Source organism: Anopheles ziemanni, chromosome 3, assembly GCF_943734765.1.
Source record: "Anopheles ziemanni chromosome 3, idAnoZiCoDA_A2_x.2, whole genome shotgun sequence".
Taxonomy (NCBI): Eukaryota; Metazoa; Arthropoda; class Insecta; order Diptera; family Culicidae; genus Anopheles; species Anopheles ziemanni.
Genome location: NC_080706.1, coordinates 13,703,691 through 13,720,974, shown reverse-complemented (window position 1 = coordinate 13,720,974; position 17,284 = coordinate 13,703,691). Strand labels below are relative to the sequence as shown.

Here is a 17,284-nt window from a genome sequence, read left to right as displayed (position 1 = left end):
GTAGTTGGCAATTGCGACATCGCGCAAGGTTTTTTTTACATGGAGTTCAGCTCCTGTCAGGCGACGTCGCGCTGTAGTGTGGACCCCGAGTTAGGCGTAAAAATACATTAACATAACGAAAAATTGCTTATCTAGTGAAGTTTAAGACTTGTAGTGCAGTCCTTTGACAAACTCACATGCAAGTTATGTCAAAACGTCCAGAAAAGATCGACGATTCTCGCTAAAACTTTTTATGCCTGCTTGTTCCCTACAAATTCCCCATTGTGGGATCCCTCCTAAATCATCGTCGTCATATTTTCCTACATTGCGCCTGAAGGGTATGCAATGGGTAGCAGATGAATGCTGTACTTATATTCGAACCGCTGCGTTATCGTTAGAAGAAGAAACAGTTTGAACTTATCGGTTCAACAAGACACGATCAGTTCAACAAGACCGAAGAAATTAATTTGAAACAGCAGCGCGTCCGCAGCGAGTGGCCTGCGCGAAATGTGTTACGAAAAAGCAATTTTTTTATAAATTATAATTTTTATAAATAAATGGGACCTAGAGGCCCGCCCTTATACCACACCACCAAGTTGTTTATGTAGCTGAATTTATTCTCTACACTAGTGTGGATAGATGTCTAAAGGGCCTGTCTAAAGTTGGATGTTCCACGGTTCGCTAATCAGCGGGGGGATATTTAGCGCCTGTATTAATTGCAAAGTAGCAGTCAAAAAGTTGCTTGTCAGCATTGGAAGGAATTCTAACTCTTGATGTTGTCTTGTTATCGATCGTATGACTCACTAATGAACGTTCATAAAAACCATGTTGCATTGGAAATTCAAATTACAAGTCAAATGAAGAACAAGTTTTGCTTTAGGTGTCTGTGAAAATCATTTTATTTATATTTTATTTAAATGAATGGTTTTATTGTTTTTCACAAGCGATTGCATGACATATCATCTGATGAATTTCACTGCTTAATGAAAGTTTTACACCGGAGTCAAACCTTGACCCTGCCAGAGGGTGATGTACTGTTGAATGCTGGTCTTAATAGCGACCAGTTCGGGCGAGTCACCCTCAGCGATGGAGTAGATCTCCGAGAACAAGAACTCGTCTGGCACAACGTACGCGTAGCTGAGTGGATTGATGTAGCTAGTGATCGATACGAATCGGTTCGGGTCGTATTCGCCGTTTGTAAACAGTACATTCGTCGAGCGTGGATCCTGACCACCGTAGTGGAGGTTCGTAAGACGTACACCATCATAGATGACGGCATCGGTTACCCAGTCTCCAAAAAGAGCACGGCATGCCTCAAGGAAGAAGTGCATCGTCACGCGATCACCGAACGGTTGGTCATCCGCATCGGTCGTACGGAACCAGCCAAACTCTGTACACGCCTGGTACTGCGTTTGACGTATTCCGAGGATGGAGTTTTCCGGTGCACCCGGGGCTAATACCTGACCGGCTTCCATATTGGATTCGAAGTCGAATGGCATACATGGCAAATTCGCATAGTATCCCCGCAGCCAACCGCCAAGATCCTCCAGGGCGGTTCCTTCCGTCGCGTTCAGCATGGTCTCGCATACGGTACGAATCTTAGCCGTATCCTGGTCCTCGAGCATCGCTTCCTGCACGGCCAGCTTCAGGTGATAGAACAGAGTCTCTTGGTCTAGCAGATTGCCTGGCTCAATCGGCTCGCAAGTGTTGATAAGATTCGTGACCGTCTCATCTCGGTCGGCGTCCATCAGGTACTGTGCGGTGCGGAATGCAACCCAAAGCAGACTGTGACAATCGTCTCCTCCGAACCGGCGGATCATGCTACCAACGTCGACGGCGTGTTCCTGAAAGTCGAAGCTGGCCAACACAGTGGCACCGGCACCCCATGCCCCATCAATGATGTTCGGGAAACGTTGGCGTGCCCAGGTGGCCAATGCTCCTGCATATCCTACTCCAACGAGGATCACCTTAGCCCGCGGATCCCTTACCACGTTATTCCTCAGATGGTCGATCCACTCGATAAGATCCATCAAGGCTTGCTCCGATTTAAGGAAACGAAGATTTTCCGTGGAATAGTCACTAGAAGACAGGTAGGAAAAGAAGTCGTACTCCTGAGAACTATTCCGATGCTGGTAGCTGTGTTACTTACGAAACCGGAGTGCTGGTACCATAGTAGCGATGCTCGTTGGTGAACAGCCATGCATGGTCCCGGGCAGCCGTGTCGTACAGCAGCCCGTGAGTGATGTAGTACGTCGTCATCGCGAAGTTGCCTCCAACGAAGATAAAGATCGGTCCCCCGGGCTGATAGAACTCATCGTTCGAAAAGTAACTAAACTCGAATGTGTCCCGGTTTTGCGGGTCGAAGTGATCGACACGCGTTCGGAAGCGACCTCCGGTGATATGATCCTCTTGAGGTACGAAGTCTACTGGCACTACCGGTCGAACAAAGTGTCGCTGCAATCCCTGCAGCATGCGCGTGCTCTTCACACCAGGAGCACGTACATCCGCCGGTGAACCGTTGACAACGGCAAGCGCAAAGAACGCCGAGAGAAGAACGAATGCTTTGGAAGGTAACATTATGACAAGAGTCCTTCAAGGTGCGTATGCGTCTGGCTTTTAAATCGGCGGGCGGCGTCCTTCAGGCAAATGACATCAGACAGGATTGGTGCTGGGGTGGAGGTTAATAACATACCATAATGTTCTATTGCACCGGAATTTCCGATGACCGATGGTCAGGAAGAAGTTGTAAAACGTTCCGATAGAAACCTTGCCGACGCCAGCTGATATGGTTGTTATCATTCGCTAAACGTATCTCCAACTTAACCCATACCCTATAGAGTTGTGCCTAGTTAATCTTTTGGGGAAATTTATTTATATGGATCTTTCCCACACGAATCGATCGGATTGATTCATGAATCTTTGACGATTCGAATCTCAAAACATTGAAAATTATTTCGAAGCTTTGATATTTCTTTATAAACCGAAGATGAATCTTTCATGGACCTTTATGATTCTCTCATGTGCAAAGATCGAGCGATGTGCTTAGATCGAGCGTATTGAATCGGTATATCTCAACATTTATGCAAACAGCCGATACTGGTTCATTACACTTATACGTGTATCCGGACGCCAGAGTGTTAAGATTAATAAATCTTAATCTGAACTTCCTAACTCTGCTGTCCTAACGTGGGAACATTATTTTTATTATTTGTACACGTCATGAAAATTTGCGTGGAGGTCGATTTTAAAGCAAGAGTTTAAGTTTAATGTGTGTAAAGAATAGTACATTAAAAAACGTTTTTTTTTGTAAGCGCCCACAATGCCCACTAAATCTCAATGCTAAGGTGTTTAACACACCATGATCCCTTACATGGATGTTTATTACAATTTCTGTTAAGCGCCTATAAGGTATGCACATAGTCAGTAAAACTAACCATTCCATAGATGTTCTACTGGTTTCGCAGAGTTGTGCCTCAAAGTATGCAAAGAGAGGCTTATGTATGCGTTTCGAGCATTGCATTCGAGCGATGGTTCTTCGAATAATTGTAACTGTTTTTTTCAGTCGGATGCATGTTCTTTGATTATTGATGTGAATCAGAATCCATTTATTATTATTATTTATTTCTCATTGTTTGACACTATGGCGTAACAATAATATCATATCGATATACTAAAGCGGAACAGGATGTGAATTAGGGAAAGATATCGGATGGAGGAGGGAATTTATCTTCCTGTTCCTTTTTTCAAAAACCAAAAGTTCCTCGCACGTGTTTCAAACTATGGAGTGAGGTATCAATTTTTCTATCTTTGCTCGAAGCCTTACGATTAAGCAGATTAAGCTTATTAGCTGATTTACCATTTATATTTACAATTTACAGATTGGGGAAAATTTTGGCTCAAGATAAAATCCTCTACCTTACCACGACTTTTACCATATATACACACATACGACAGTCTGTTGATAGCAGCACGGTTCGTTATCGGTCTGGTCAATATACCGGGTGGTCGCTGCGGGTGATATTATGAATTGTAAATTCAATTAATCGACGATATACAACAGCGACAATTTTTGGAGTGTGTAAAAAATAGAAAAAGCGATCCATCCACTGCGAGTGCTGTACGCTGATAAAATGGATGCTTATCGATGCGATAGGCCGACCGCGGACGGAAGTAATGGGCGTAATAATGTCGGGCAAGAACCTTCACGAACCAGTGGTCCTAAAGTATCAAGTCGATTCCCTTTTTTGAATGGTGGGAATATAAACTGGTTACTTCATACTAAAGAAATTCATCCCAGTTAAAAATAAAGCTAAAGGAAAGAGTAGTCGAACTCGATTTCTTTCGTCGAATGATACACATTCACATGAGATATGGAGGTAAGATTATCGCCTTCATGCGATAATACTGGTGGGAGATAATCGGAACCTCATGGGTGGTATAAAAGCTGCATCTTTGCTACCGTGTACCCGACCAGTAGGGTTACAGTTTTCCACTTGATATCGTTCGGTGGGGTGCACTTATATTAGGAAACGTTCGCAAGGATTACGGTCGCAGCAATGAAGACATTATTCATAGCGCTGTTAGCAATCGGTGCCCTGTGCAGTGACGTGGTGTCTAGCTCTAGTCAGCGGATGGTGCGCGAAGGATGGTTCGAGACTCGTGTTGACCACTTCAATCCCCGCAATCAGGATACGTTCGCCATGCGGTACTACATGAACGATGAATTTGCGTACGGCAGAGGGCCCATATTCGTCGTGGTTGGTGCCGCTGGTCCCATACAGACTCGTTGGATCACCGAGGGTTTGTTCTACGATACTGCTTATCTAGAGGGCGCCTATCTGTTCACCAACGAGTTACGCTACTTCGGCTATAGTCTTCCGGTCGAGTACGAAATAATGAATTTGAGACAAATATCGATCGTTTTGGCATTAATTTTTCTTCTTGGTTTTTCTTAACCATTTATCCGTCTTAGAGATGCATCTTCCGAAAATATGGACTTCCTAAACGCTGATCAGGCATTGGCCGATCTGGCCGAATGGATAACGTACCTTAAGGAGAACGTCGTACGCAATCCATCCGCAAAGGTTATCCTCATGGGTACCGCGTATGGTGGCGCCCTTGCCACCTGGTTCCGACAGAAGTACCCACATCTGGCCAACGGTGTCTGGGTTTCGAGTGGAGCCATTCAGGCGGACTTTGCATTCGCCGGGTACAATGAAGCGCTCGGGGAGAGCATCCGACAGTACGGAAGTGATGCATGCTACAGCACGATCTGGAGTGGGTTCCGAGTGGCTCAAAACATGGCCACCCTTGGCCTGACGGAGCTCCTTTCGACCGAGTTTCATCTGTGCGAATCACTCGATACGGAGAATGAACAGGACGTTCGGGCATTCCTGCTTGGGCTGCGTGATAACATCGAGTTCGAGATGCTTCACCTTCGAAACACGAATGCCATCCGAGAGATGTGTGAGGAACTTGAGGAGGAGCGGGACAGCAGCCTGAATGCGCTGATTGACTGGTTCGCTCGGGAGCACCAGTACGAACAGTGTGTCGACATGAACTTCGACAGCTACATGGCCCCGTATCTCGAGACAAACTTCAACGCAGCGCCCCTCCAGGCCGGACACAGGCAGCGGCTGTATCTTCAGTGTACCGAGGAGGGCTTCTTCCCGACGACCGAATCCGAGGAGCAACCGTTCGGAAATCTGATCGATCGGTCCTTCTTTGCCGCTGTTTGCCAGAGTGCCTTCGGCGAATGGCTCACGGAGGAGGTAATCGAGCGTCAACTGCGCTCAACCAACACGCGCTTCGGTGGACTTAATCCGGCCATCGAGAGAGGACACTTCACAAACGGTGGGGTTGATCCGTACCGCGTGGGAAGCCTGCTGGAGGATTTGAACGAAAAAACACCCGCGACGCTCATCCCTGGGACATTTGTATCGCCGGATTTGGACTCGATCGACTACGAGTACGACTCGGAGGAGCTGATCGCGGCCAAGGAACGCACGAGAACGCTAATTGACACCTGGATCTTTGAAGATTTTGAGCCGATCCATCAGCATGTGTGATCAACATCAACAAATGATTGTCTATTGTTCTTAAAATATAGCTTTCTAAGGTTGTTTGTGGTGAAAATTTTATATTGAATGTTTCTTAAGTGTAGCCGGGATATCACAATTCACTCCTTCTTGGATTAAAGGGAAACAGATACCCTGCTAATATCTCCTTCAGCCGTCGTTTGACGTCCAACAGCTCAGCGGAGTCATTCTCTTCAGAAATGGCCCCCAAATCTGAACCAGCAAGCTCTCTAGGAATTACATCGGCCTGTGCGTATACATTCAGGTCGTCCACCACGCTAGTGTATCGCCACGGATCCTGTGCCCCGTTAGTGAAGTGCACCTGCATGACATTGGGTGAGCTGCCACCGAAACGATTGTTCGTCCTGTCCGTCGCCCAGTACATAACCTCCGGTGTAACCCAATCGCCAAACACCCGCCGGCACAGCTCGTAGTACAGCTCCATCTGGATACGCTCGCCGAAAGGTTGCAGGTCGGAGTCCGTCGTAAAGAACCACCCAAACTCAGTGCACTGCTGGTAGAGGAACTGGCGTGCACCGGACGCGTTGATTTCATCCGTGGGGGAAACATCCCGGAACGATTCAGCAACGGTGTCTAGGTCCACGATTACGCAACCAATATCTTCGTCGAAGCGTTTGTTGAACCAGTACGCGTAGGCGTCCAGTGATGTAGGAAAAGTGTCGTCGGTAATTTCCTGGCAAACCGTCGTAAAGTCCGCGAGGCTAAATGGGGTTCATTCGATTATAAATAATTCCCAACAATCCACTACCTTCAAAGGCCAACACTCACTTTCCACTGCGCAGCGTGTACACTTCGACCGACGTCATCAACACGCTGAAGAAGTACGCCACGTGAATGCGGTCGTCGCCGTCTATGGGTTCGCAAATATTAAACTTCTCGTACATCAACCGTGCGAAACCGGCGTCGATCAGATTCTGGGCCACGTGGAATGCAATGAAGATCCGATTGTAGCACTCTTGGCTACCGAATTCAATGGCCGTGTTTGCCCAACTGGACGAAAAGTCTTGGAAGTCGTACACGGCGTTTACGTATCCACTCGAGGACCACGCGGCATCTGTTAGGTGGGGATAACGTACTCGAAACCAGGTTGCAAGCCCTCCGCCAAGACCCGTGCCAACCACTAGGACGTGGGCGAACGGGTTACCGATCACCGTGCGCCGCAGATGAACTACAAAGTCGGCCACATCTGCTAGGATTTGATCGGTATTGAGGAGCCGCAGATTATCCACGCTCAAATCTCTGCGATGTAGGAAATCAATTAACAAATTACGCAAATTAGATGAGTTCACAAGCAAAGAACAACTACTTAAGAATTTTTCTTACTCCGTAGGGAGACTCTCTCCATAGAATCGCGTTTCCAAAGCAAACACCGCACCCCCTAGATCGCGGGCCATCTCGTTTATCAATGTGCTCTCGTCAATCATCGAACCAGCCACAGGCACATCACCGGCCAGGAAGATCAGCACCGGTCCGGTCGGGACGAAATGGTCCATCATCGATAGGTACCGGTTGTTCCAGGTTGCTTGATGTTGATGGTTAAAGTGATCGACCGCCGTTGTAAAGAACTCCTCCGTTATGTTTGCTGTGCTGTGGGGATTGGCGACACTCGCGAAAGAGGTACGGCGTAATTTGTCGAACAGATATGGTGCCGCCACCCTTTTAGGAACGATGGCTGCCAAAGTGCAGCAACTCGTTACGAGCACAAGTAATCCGGACAGTTTCATCGCTATGTCTTGCTAACACGTTTCCAATTTCAAATGGTACTGACATCTGTGCGTCCATACGTTTTATTTTATAAGAATACAATCGCGGAATTTTTATCTTTCCAATCGGTCAGTATCTCTCGGGCTATCTTGTTGTTATTATTTCCCGACGCTAACATTATCCAATAAAACATGAACATAAATGGATGATCCATCTAGCAAACTATACCAGTCACTAATAACTGATATCTCACGTTGATTCTGATTGCGGTCTCTAATCGAATAACCCTGGTTTACTCGCTCATAGCTGATAATAGTCAATCTTCCCTCCAATTCCACGTATTCCTTATTGATGTTCCCACGTTTTATATCATTGACCTAGAAGAAATAAAATACTTCTTATCATCAAAACACAATCGTCCAGATGGGCCTTGATAATATACGCCAAGATATACCTGTAATGCATAGAAATATTTTAAATGACCAATGTACCGATAAAGCGATCTTCATTTTGGGTATTATTTAGAAAAGAAAAGAGATGTGGGTATTGTTTAGAAAAGAAGTTAATAAAGTTTAATTTTAATGAGTGAAAATTTCAATCAAATTTATTTATTCAAGGATTCGACAAAATATCGTAGATCGGTGGACATTCGTTCGTAACATCAGACAGACTGGAGATTCGAACCCACGACCTTTTTTGCGTTTTGTCCTCGCGCTAGGCGCTTCACGTTTGAACGGTCTAAATTTATATGGTTACAATCCCTACGCCAACCATATCGATCAGCGCCGTTGCAAAGCTCATAAAACAAGTTATCGACAATTAAAACAGTTTGTCGAAGAGTTTGTAGTGGCGTATCGATACGCATTTCCAGTGCGTTTCCAATGGAGAGTCCGTTGCTAGGACTAGCAAACAAAGTAGGGTCTGGGAAAACTATGTTCGTTCTCTTGTCTCCTTGGCTATTCATAAGGTGCCTTGTTGGAGAGTGGAAGGTTTGAAATTTTCTGGATAAAATTATCAAATCATCACGTGAAAACATGTCTTTTGAGGTAAGTTTTGCTGAGATTATCCCAAAATAATCTAGTGAATTTGAAAGCTTTGTTTCTGTTGTAATACAGCAAGATCGTCGTAGTATCTATGAAAGACGACGGAACATTCTCTATCTGGTGGCGAACTATTTGTCATCAATGGGCCTTCATCAAACGCGCCAGATGCTGATCGACGAAACCCATCTAACATCCGAGTACGAGGTGTGCGACAACATCGATCTGGATACAATCTATCAGGATTTTTGCAGCTATTTTCTGCTGAAGTTCGGGAAACAGCCTCGCATCGTAAAACGTACAGAATCGGTTGGGCTGCTTCCGTCGGTACAGAGGAAGTATTCTGGTGCACGCCGGAAAACACCAGCGCCGATTGGATTGAAGCCAGACGGTAAGGACCCTCTGCTCTCACTTACCTCAACCGGCGAAGAACTGCAAAACATGCTCCGCGTTATACCCGGGAATCAAGCCCATGCCACCGAGCCCGCTGAAGGACATCCAGCCGTTCCGGCAGCTAATCCGAAATTGCTGGTGCGTTTACAGGATCACTTCACCAGCGAATGGAAGGACCTTGCGGAGGAAGTCTGTCGGGATTTAATCCGCAAGGACCTACGTCAACGCTGGGAGAGCATCAAAGGCCTACCCGGCCCAATCAAGGTGCTGAAGGAGAGTGTGATCGCGCCCCTCGAGCATCCGGAGTTGTTCGTCGGATTGGCACAACCTTGGCGGTGCGTGTTACTGCACGGTGCCCCCGGGACCGGGAAGACGCTTCTCGCAAGGACGCTCTGCTCGGAGACGCGCGAATCGGTCACCTTCTTCAGCACCACCGCAAGCACACTTATCTCCAAGTGGCGCGGCGAGTCGGAAAAGCTAATCCGCATCTTGTACGAGGTGGCTAAATTTTACGCCCCATCCATCATCTTTATCGACGAGTTCGACAGTTTAGCATCGCGGCGTGATACCATACGCGAGCATGAAGCATCTAAGCGCTTCAAAAACGAGTTCCTTTCCCTCATCGATGGGTTAGAAAGTGCCGCGGCCAATGAAGCGAACGGTGGCGAAGGACGGGAGCGAGTGTTTTTGCTGGCCAGCACCAACCTTCCCTGGGAAATTGACCCAGCATTTCTACGGCGGTTCGAACGAAAGATTCTAGTCGATCTTCCGACGGCCGATGGACGGAAGGAGCTGATCGAGCACCTTTTGCCCACTGTTAAATCTTGGCCGGAGCAAGAAATCCAACAGATTATCACTCTCTCGGAAGGATGGACCGGAGATGAGGTGCGGCTGGCGTGCAAAGAAGCATCGATGATGTTGCTCAGGGACAAACTTAACGATCGACGTCCCGTGGGCTCGGGCAAGCTTGAACGAGAAGAAGAGCTACACTTCCCCATGCTCTGTAAAGCGTTTGAGCAGCAACGTCCCGGTTGTGTGGAGCTAGCCCAGAAACACCGTGAATGGAATCAACGCTACGGAACGCAATTGTTTGATTAGAGTCACGAAGTGGTACATACTAGATCGTCTGATCGTCAACTCATTTAACTTTGTCGATCTCATTCATGAGCAAATTATATTTTAATCTTTTCCAGCTATTTCTAGGTTTGTGTTTTTCCATTGCAATCAAAACTTTTTACGGAATAAATAAAAGTAACGTTAGTGGCATGGCCGACTTGGGCAGGCTAATTGCTGTTGCTTCGGCCACGACCATTGAACCAGTACCTGTTATTTTAAGTAGCAATAATCTTCAACAATTTAACCTTTTACGATTCCGGAAGAGTTGCGCATAAAGAGCGGTCTAGGGTTTGCGAGAAGTAGCTGAGCGACACCGTTATGATGTGAATAGAAAGAAGTTAGAAAACTAAAACAGCCCTGCGAAGCATCAACATCAACCCGGTTAATGTCCTCATTACGATTGCCTCGCCCGCTTCTGTTGCTGTGCCTGCTGGCTGTGCTGCTGGTGTTGTTGCTGTTGCTGTGACATTCGTTGACCGTGATAGAGTCCGGTGTAGTATCCGCTCATGTACCACGACATGAGCATCGCGGAGAGATTCTCGGATTCGACGTCATCCGCATCTTCCAGCATTGGAGGCATCGGTGGTGGTGGTGGAATCATATGTGCAGTCGATCCCGAGGGACCCATCATGCCCGCACGACCACCCATGCCCATCCCGGCCGCCATACCTGCTGCCGACATTCCCGAATGCGCTCGACTAAAGTTCGGTGCGAAGTTGATCTTAATCTTGCTGGCCTGCTTCGTGAACCGCTCGTCGTCGCTAACATCCATCTGCGAATCGGCGGCGGCTGCTTCCGCTTCGGCAGCTTCGACACGTTGTTGCCGACGTGCCTTCCGGCCCCAGGACGGGAGCAGTTCATCGAGCAGAACGGTCTGTTCATTGTTGTAACCAACGTATCGGATCTGACAATCGCCGTGACTTCCAAAACCGATGATTTTAGCCTCATAATCCACTCCGTCATCATAAGTTGCCCGCACATAATCACCAATCTCGAACGTGCCCGGTAGGGTGTTTGGATGATCCTGCTCAGATATCTCTCTTGTGCCCTTTTCTTCGCGTTCCGGTGAGCCTCCTGCTGCATCGCCATTTGAATCAGTTTCCATCTTCAGGTACTTGCGGTTACTGCTGTTGCCGCTGGTGCCTGCGATTTCGTCCGAAACTTTTCGGTTAGTATTCATTGCCAGCCGCTTCGCCACTTCCTCCTTTATTAGCGCCAGCGAGGAATCGTACTTTTTGATAATAATACTATCATCCCAAATATCATCTCGGCCCATCGTGCCAGCTAGCGGGACCGATACCGATTCTACGGCAGCTTCCGGGGCACTTTGCGTTTGCTAAAATTACGAGAAGAAAATAAAAGCATGACGCGACCGGTCCTCTATTTTATAACACAAATGTTTACATCAGGAAACGCTCGACGATGTGGAGCCGCATAGCTTACCGCTTTTTTACCACTAGTGCTCATCGTGCTATCACAATTGACTTTATACTTTTGTTGAGGCGTCGAATGCACCGGAATAGTAAAATTAAGCTGTATTTCGCACGAAAATCAAAAGTTACATTGGATAAAAAAGGCTCGGCAGTTGTTTGGTAAACGATTGAGGTTGTTCGCAGACTAGTGTTGGCAGAATCGGGATTCGGAAGATTCGAAGATTCGATCCCTAGACGGATTCTAAAGATTCGAATCCCTTTTGACGGATTCTAAAGATTCGAATCCCATCTGACCGATTCTAAAATCGAAAAATACACCTTTTACCACTGTTTAGCGTGATGGCCAAGGCTTTTAGTGACACCGTCCAAAACATTAATACGATCACCGGAGCTATTAAGATAACGCAAGCGTCGTTTAGAGACTCCATCCAAAGGATTAAGAAAATTACAGACCCTTCTAACCGTACGTTTACATGGCCTTGCGACATTTCTGCGACCGATTTGTGCTCATCGGAAGTGTCAAAGTAATCAAAAGTAGCCCAAGTCGGCTATCTTGCATGTCAAAAGTGTCGCAGAAACTCCCGCCGGCACCAGGTCGCGGCGTTGGACGATCTGGCCAACGCTTTTGTCGCAACTTTCTGCGACATTACAAAAAGACCGTTATTCGTATGTAAAAATGGTCATTGTCGTGGTTTGTTCAATGAGAAGGAGTTTTGATATAGTAAATAAATATACTGGCGTACTAATTAATGTTTTCAATGCGTTTTTTAATTTAACTATTGTGTCAAAATGAAAGAATGTAAATAATAATTATAATGTAAGTGCACCCGGCAGCATATTATATTTTTATTATTCTCAGTCAAAAATGATAATGCTTTTCAAAATTAATGCTCAGTCAAAAACATTACTGTAAAAACTTTGCCCGTTGGCCGCACCTATTAGACCGTTTGCCGCACCCTTTTGTGGCAGTCATTTTTCCGAGCCTTTTGTGAGCGCTTTTGTTCAAAGAGTCGATTGTAGAGGTGGATGCTTCATTTCGTGGTTTGAATTTTCCGTTACGTATCAATAGTTTCAAATATTTTTTGTTTAGTGTCAAAAAAATGTCATTTTCATATAATCCCAGGAAAACCAATTTCGAAAGTTCCCGATTCGCGGATTCTCTCTTCGAAAGAGAGATTTTGCGATTTTGCGAGAGATTTTTCAATTCTCTTTTCTTTTGAAGTGGTGAGTGGTGGGTAGTTTCCTTGGAACTGAAATGAAACAGCTCGCCCTGGGAGCGGATAGCGATAGCGATCCAGATGGTCCTGGGGACCATTCACAAGTTCAATTCCGATTTAGCCTTTTAATCAATTCAACCATGGATTATACAATTGTTAAAGTATCAAATAATATGAAAAATCGGTAAATTTGGTAGGCACGCATGATATGATGGATTGGGACTCGGATTCGAAGACCCGGATCGCAGAATTGATTTCAATCGAAAGATTAGAATCTCTGTAGGGATTCAGTTTCCTCATCACTATCGCGAACCGAACCGTCAATTGCGCTTAAAGCGTATGGTTCAAGTTCACTTTTCAAACCAATCTTTGCACGTGGTTCTTTCAAGTTGGATTCAAATAAAATTGATGAAAATTCAAAATATTGAACCCGTTATAGATCGCTCCCGCTCTCGTGTCATCAATGGATGGAGATTATATTTCTATTTCTTTTTTCAATTTATATTTCTTTTTTTTCCAGATAAGCTTGCCTCATTTCGGATTAGGGAAAATACTTCCTTCATTTGAAACAACCCAGTTAGTGTTGGGTCAAGTAACACTTTTTGATGTGCCGTACTGTGGTACCACACACAGTTTACTGTGCTGTTCATTTGTGGTAGCACAGTAAAGTGTCATACGGTCATACAACGTCTTTATTTATTCAGCAACACCCATTCGATTCAAAATGGTCAATGTGTCCAAAGTGATCGATTCAACAAGTGTATGAAGATTGTTATAACTCTACGTGCAAAAAAAACACACAAGGATGCAAAAGTAACTCAGAATTGAGCAATACTAAATTGGAACACAGTTTTTAAGGAACAATTTGGATAAGGTGCATAATTTGCGTTGATATTATGTTTGCTAGATAAGGGTTTTGGGCCTTCACACTTCCATTCAACACTTTAATATATAATATGCAATTCGAGCCAGTGTTTAAAATGTGTTCCTTATAAGAAATCATTAGTCGTTAAAAGCTAATCTGTTCAAAAAACTTTGCATTTTTATTTCAAGAACATGCGTTACATTTGAATTGCTTTTCTTCTTGGATTTGTTTTTATCGCGCATCAATCATAGCCTTTTTCATATGGCAGTTTTTTTATGAAAATAATAATGTAAAGATTGTGTGATAAAGATGTTCAACATTCCAAAGACTGGTTTATCCTTTTTATTCCTACACTGTGGTAGCTATGGTATTCGTATACCAAGGAGCCATAGAACGGTTCTTACAATTTGTAGGTATAAGGTATGAAACTTTACTGTGGTAACACAATTTTTTCTGTGTCGTGTGTGGTGCCACACTTTACTGTGCTGAGTGTGTTGGGTAGCACAGTGACACACGACCCAACACTAAACCCAGTACATGTTGGTTTAAGTTGCCATTTGGTAAAATTGAACACCACATACCAAGGAACACTGTGGTTAACAATTGCAATAAATTGTTCATAGATCATTAAAAAATGCCCGATGTCATAGAGACCACATTCCTGCGTTCGAAGTAAATCAATAACTTACAAAATTTAGTCAAAGATCCCACACAAATATTAAAAAATATCCGGAATAATCATATTTTCATTTTAAGAGGTCAGAGTAAATAAAGGCTACAAATGACCACATAAACGGTATAAAATTGTATATTTTTAAATGTTTTATAATGTGTGAAAATGGGGCCAGAATGGTATGTTGAACATGTTTGTCTCTTATTTGGCCTCAAGGGCGCAATGTGAAATATCCTCAGCTTCTCTATTACCATCGAGTTAAATTTTGACCAAATACTGTTTTCCATTGCACAAAAGTAAAAAAATAAAAATGCGAAAAAAGAAATACTGTGTTACAAACCTACGTTTCAACTTGAAAGCTTTATTTAATACATACTGATTATTATTAACCTATCTTTATCTGCAGAACATTCTTGGCATACTTTTCTCCTATGCTCGCCTTCCGCGATCGAGATCGCATTGTTCTCGTTAATTAAATCATGTTATACACCTGTCTTCCGGTGCATAAGGGGACGACGAGAACTGGAGCATCACATATCCAAGTAACGGAAAGAGTTGTGATTGTCCAGACATTTACCGCTAAATTTTCTAACGATGATAGCGTGCAAGAATGAGGTTCAGCTAGCATGGAAACTTGACTTATCGTGTGTGAAATTCGGCAGGTGGGTGATAAACAATAAAAAAATACGAAAACAACTGGACCAGTTAAAAAACACCATCAGATATGCCGTAGATGATTTTTTATTAGAATATCATCCAAAACAGCAACACACTTGACGAAATTCAAAACAGAGGTTTTTCCTAACCACATGGCGTAGCACATTCTTTCCAACTTCATTCCATGCTACAGCATGGATATCAGTATCAATTAAAACACACACTTGAGGGAAAGCAAGTGAGAATGGGAGGTAGATAAAACAAAATGAACATAAAAAGAATCACAAACAGAACAAAAAAAGAAAAGAAGAAAACATAGATCTGGCCTGGGGACCACAGTGGAATGGAAACATATTGGTAAGCGGATGATATTTTTGTATGTGGCATGGGATAATCAAAACAGAAATCATTACGTAACCAGAGGAAACTGGAACAGAATTGCAATTGTTTTGGAGATCACAACACTTTCAGAAACATTATGTTTCCTTATTTTTATATTCCTAACTATAATCACTATGTAGAAATTTGTGTACTTCCGTTTTTACTTTTATTACATACAACTGTTAAGTTGGTCACGCTCGATGGTCTAAAGAACTTAAACAAAGAGAGTCCGAGACGAGAGTGGGTTAGGTAATTATTGAAGAGATACATACTCCAGACAGGCCAAACTTTTCTACTCCCCATGAGAAGAACATGAGAACATTAAATTGATATTTAATACCGATGACATTTGTTGTGTGAACGGCGTTCAGTATACATTCCATTAATTTAAACCGACCGAATTTATATTTGATTTTCATGCTTAAGAAGTTGGCGGATTCTGCTCCACACTTCCACATGCTAAGCTCTCGCATAAAGCCGAACGATGAACCGAAACAACCAACTTCGCACAAAGCAAAACAATCGTCAAGTTGATCGTGCCCTCCAAAACGTAATAACATCCAAACCGCGAGGCGCCATCGTTGCTATGCAACGGTACCATGCTACCGCCTGAAGAAATGGTAACCCGGGGCAATGGAACCGTGGCAATCAGCGCTCTCTTTTCCGCCTCCATCAGGCCACAGGTAGGCCGTTTCAGCTGCGCCATGGTACCCGAAACGCGTCGCACAGGTGGTGGTGGAAAACACACAAGTGGATCCGCCGCATCGTCGGCCGCATCCGATCCTCGACCAGAGCGCCATTCGTCGACTGACAGCTGTCTGCAGTGGATGGCAAGATCACACGGGTTCGACGAAGTATGTACGCGCGCTCGTACGGGCCCTTTTTCCCTTTTGACCGGGTGTGCGAGTCACTACGTTAAAGTGTTGGGTGCGTTGCGTCAGTGGTAAAATAGAAGTTACAGAAAAATAAAAAGTGTACAATCCATCGAACGGCTCTTAAGGTTGGTGTTATGTCGGTGAACCTTCAGCGTCAATTCATTCCCACTGCAAGGATGATCCTGAAAATTTAATGGAACCGGCATTTTATTATAGTTCAGTGCGTGTTGGTAAGATTTAGAATCCGTTTTCTTTATGTACCCTGGCGTCTAGTGTTCGAACAGAAATGGCATCGGACGGTATCGCAGTGACAAAAGTGGTCCAAATATTCTGACGGTACCATTTTGCAGCCATTCAAAATTTGCTAATTTGCCAATACCCCCCCAAAAACCCTCGCAACATCTATGCGATCAAGATTCCCTCCAACCGGCTCCACGCATTCGGAAGTTCGCTAAAATTAGCTGTGAATCCTCCCGGTTAATTATCACCATCATCGCCATCATCATCATCATCTCGTCATACGTGCACACACGACTTCCACCGATCGTTCGAACGGCCATTATTCAATTCAATCAGCACACGGTTTTCGGTTCCTCCACGCTCGAGCCTCTTGAAGCTGCCATTCCAATCGAACTTCGGTTACGAGATTATGCGTTCGATTTCGTTCGATTTATGATATTTTATTCTTATTAGCAGTCAACCAGCGGGCAAGGTAGGGGTTTTCACCGATTTTCCATCATTTTCCTCGATTTTCCCGGTGAGCAAAGAAAATAAGGAAAAAGAAGTGAAACACACATCGTTCGAAAAACGGAATTCGATTCCGTTTGCAGCATTTACATTGGCCCCGGCATGT

The 17,284-nt window shown here is 44.7% G+C and overlaps 5 protein-coding genes across 5 annotated transcripts; 2 read left to right on the top strand and 3 right to left on the bottom strand.

Annotated features, from left to right (window-relative positions):
• Window positions 1-971: 971 nt before the first annotated feature.
• LOC131284135 (putative serine protease K12H4.7) lies at window positions 972-2,556 on the bottom strand. Its single transcript, XM_058312989.1, has 2 exons — window positions 2,129-2,556; window positions 972-2,058 (listed from the first exon to the last, which is right to left on the bottom strand). Exons 1-2 carry the CDS (start codon window positions 2,554-2,556, stop codon window positions 972-974), a joined length of 1,515 nt encoding a protein of 504 aa, XP_058168972.1.
• A 1,979-nt stretch (window positions 2,557-4,535) lies between these two features.
• Window positions 4,536-6,047, top strand: LOC131284134 (thymus-specific serine protease-like). The gene is made up of 2 exons (XM_058312988.1): window positions 4,536-4,864; window positions 4,952-6,047. Exons 1-2 carry the CDS (start codon window positions 4,536-4,538, stop codon window positions 6,045-6,047), a joined length of 1,425 nt encoding a protein of 474 aa, XP_058168971.1.
• A 103-nt stretch (window positions 6,048-6,150) lies between these two features.
• Window positions 6,151-7,801, bottom strand: LOC131284133 (putative serine protease K12H4.7). Its single transcript, XM_058312987.1, has 3 exons — window positions 7,401-7,801; window positions 6,846-7,316; window positions 6,151-6,778 (listed from the first exon to the last, which is right to left on the bottom strand). The coding sequence occupies exons 1-3, from the start codon at window positions 7,799-7,801 to the stop codon at window positions 6,151-6,153; spliced, it is 1,500 nt and encodes a 499-aa protein (XP_058168970.1).
• Window positions 7,802-8,815: 1,014 nt separating this feature from the next.
• On the top strand, window positions 8,816-10,312 carry LOC131288582 (katanin p60 ATPase-containing subunit A-like 2). Its single transcript, XM_058317725.1, has 2 exons — window positions 8,816-8,827; window positions 8,897-10,312. Exons 1-2 carry the CDS (start codon window positions 8,816-8,818, stop codon window positions 10,310-10,312), a joined length of 1,428 nt encoding a protein of 475 aa, XP_058173708.1.
• A 126-nt stretch (window positions 10,313-10,438) lies between these two features.
• On the bottom strand, window positions 10,439-11,797 carry LOC131287719 (survival motor neuron protein). The gene is made up of 2 exons (XM_058316796.1): window positions 11,774-11,797; window positions 10,439-11,666 (listed from the first exon to the last, which is right to left on the bottom strand). The coding sequence occupies exons 1-2, from the start codon at window positions 11,795-11,797 to the stop codon at window positions 10,725-10,727; spliced, it is 966 nt and encodes a 321-aa protein (XP_058172779.1). The 3' UTR covers window positions 10,439-10,724.
• Window positions 11,798-17,284: the final 5,487 nt, after the last annotated feature.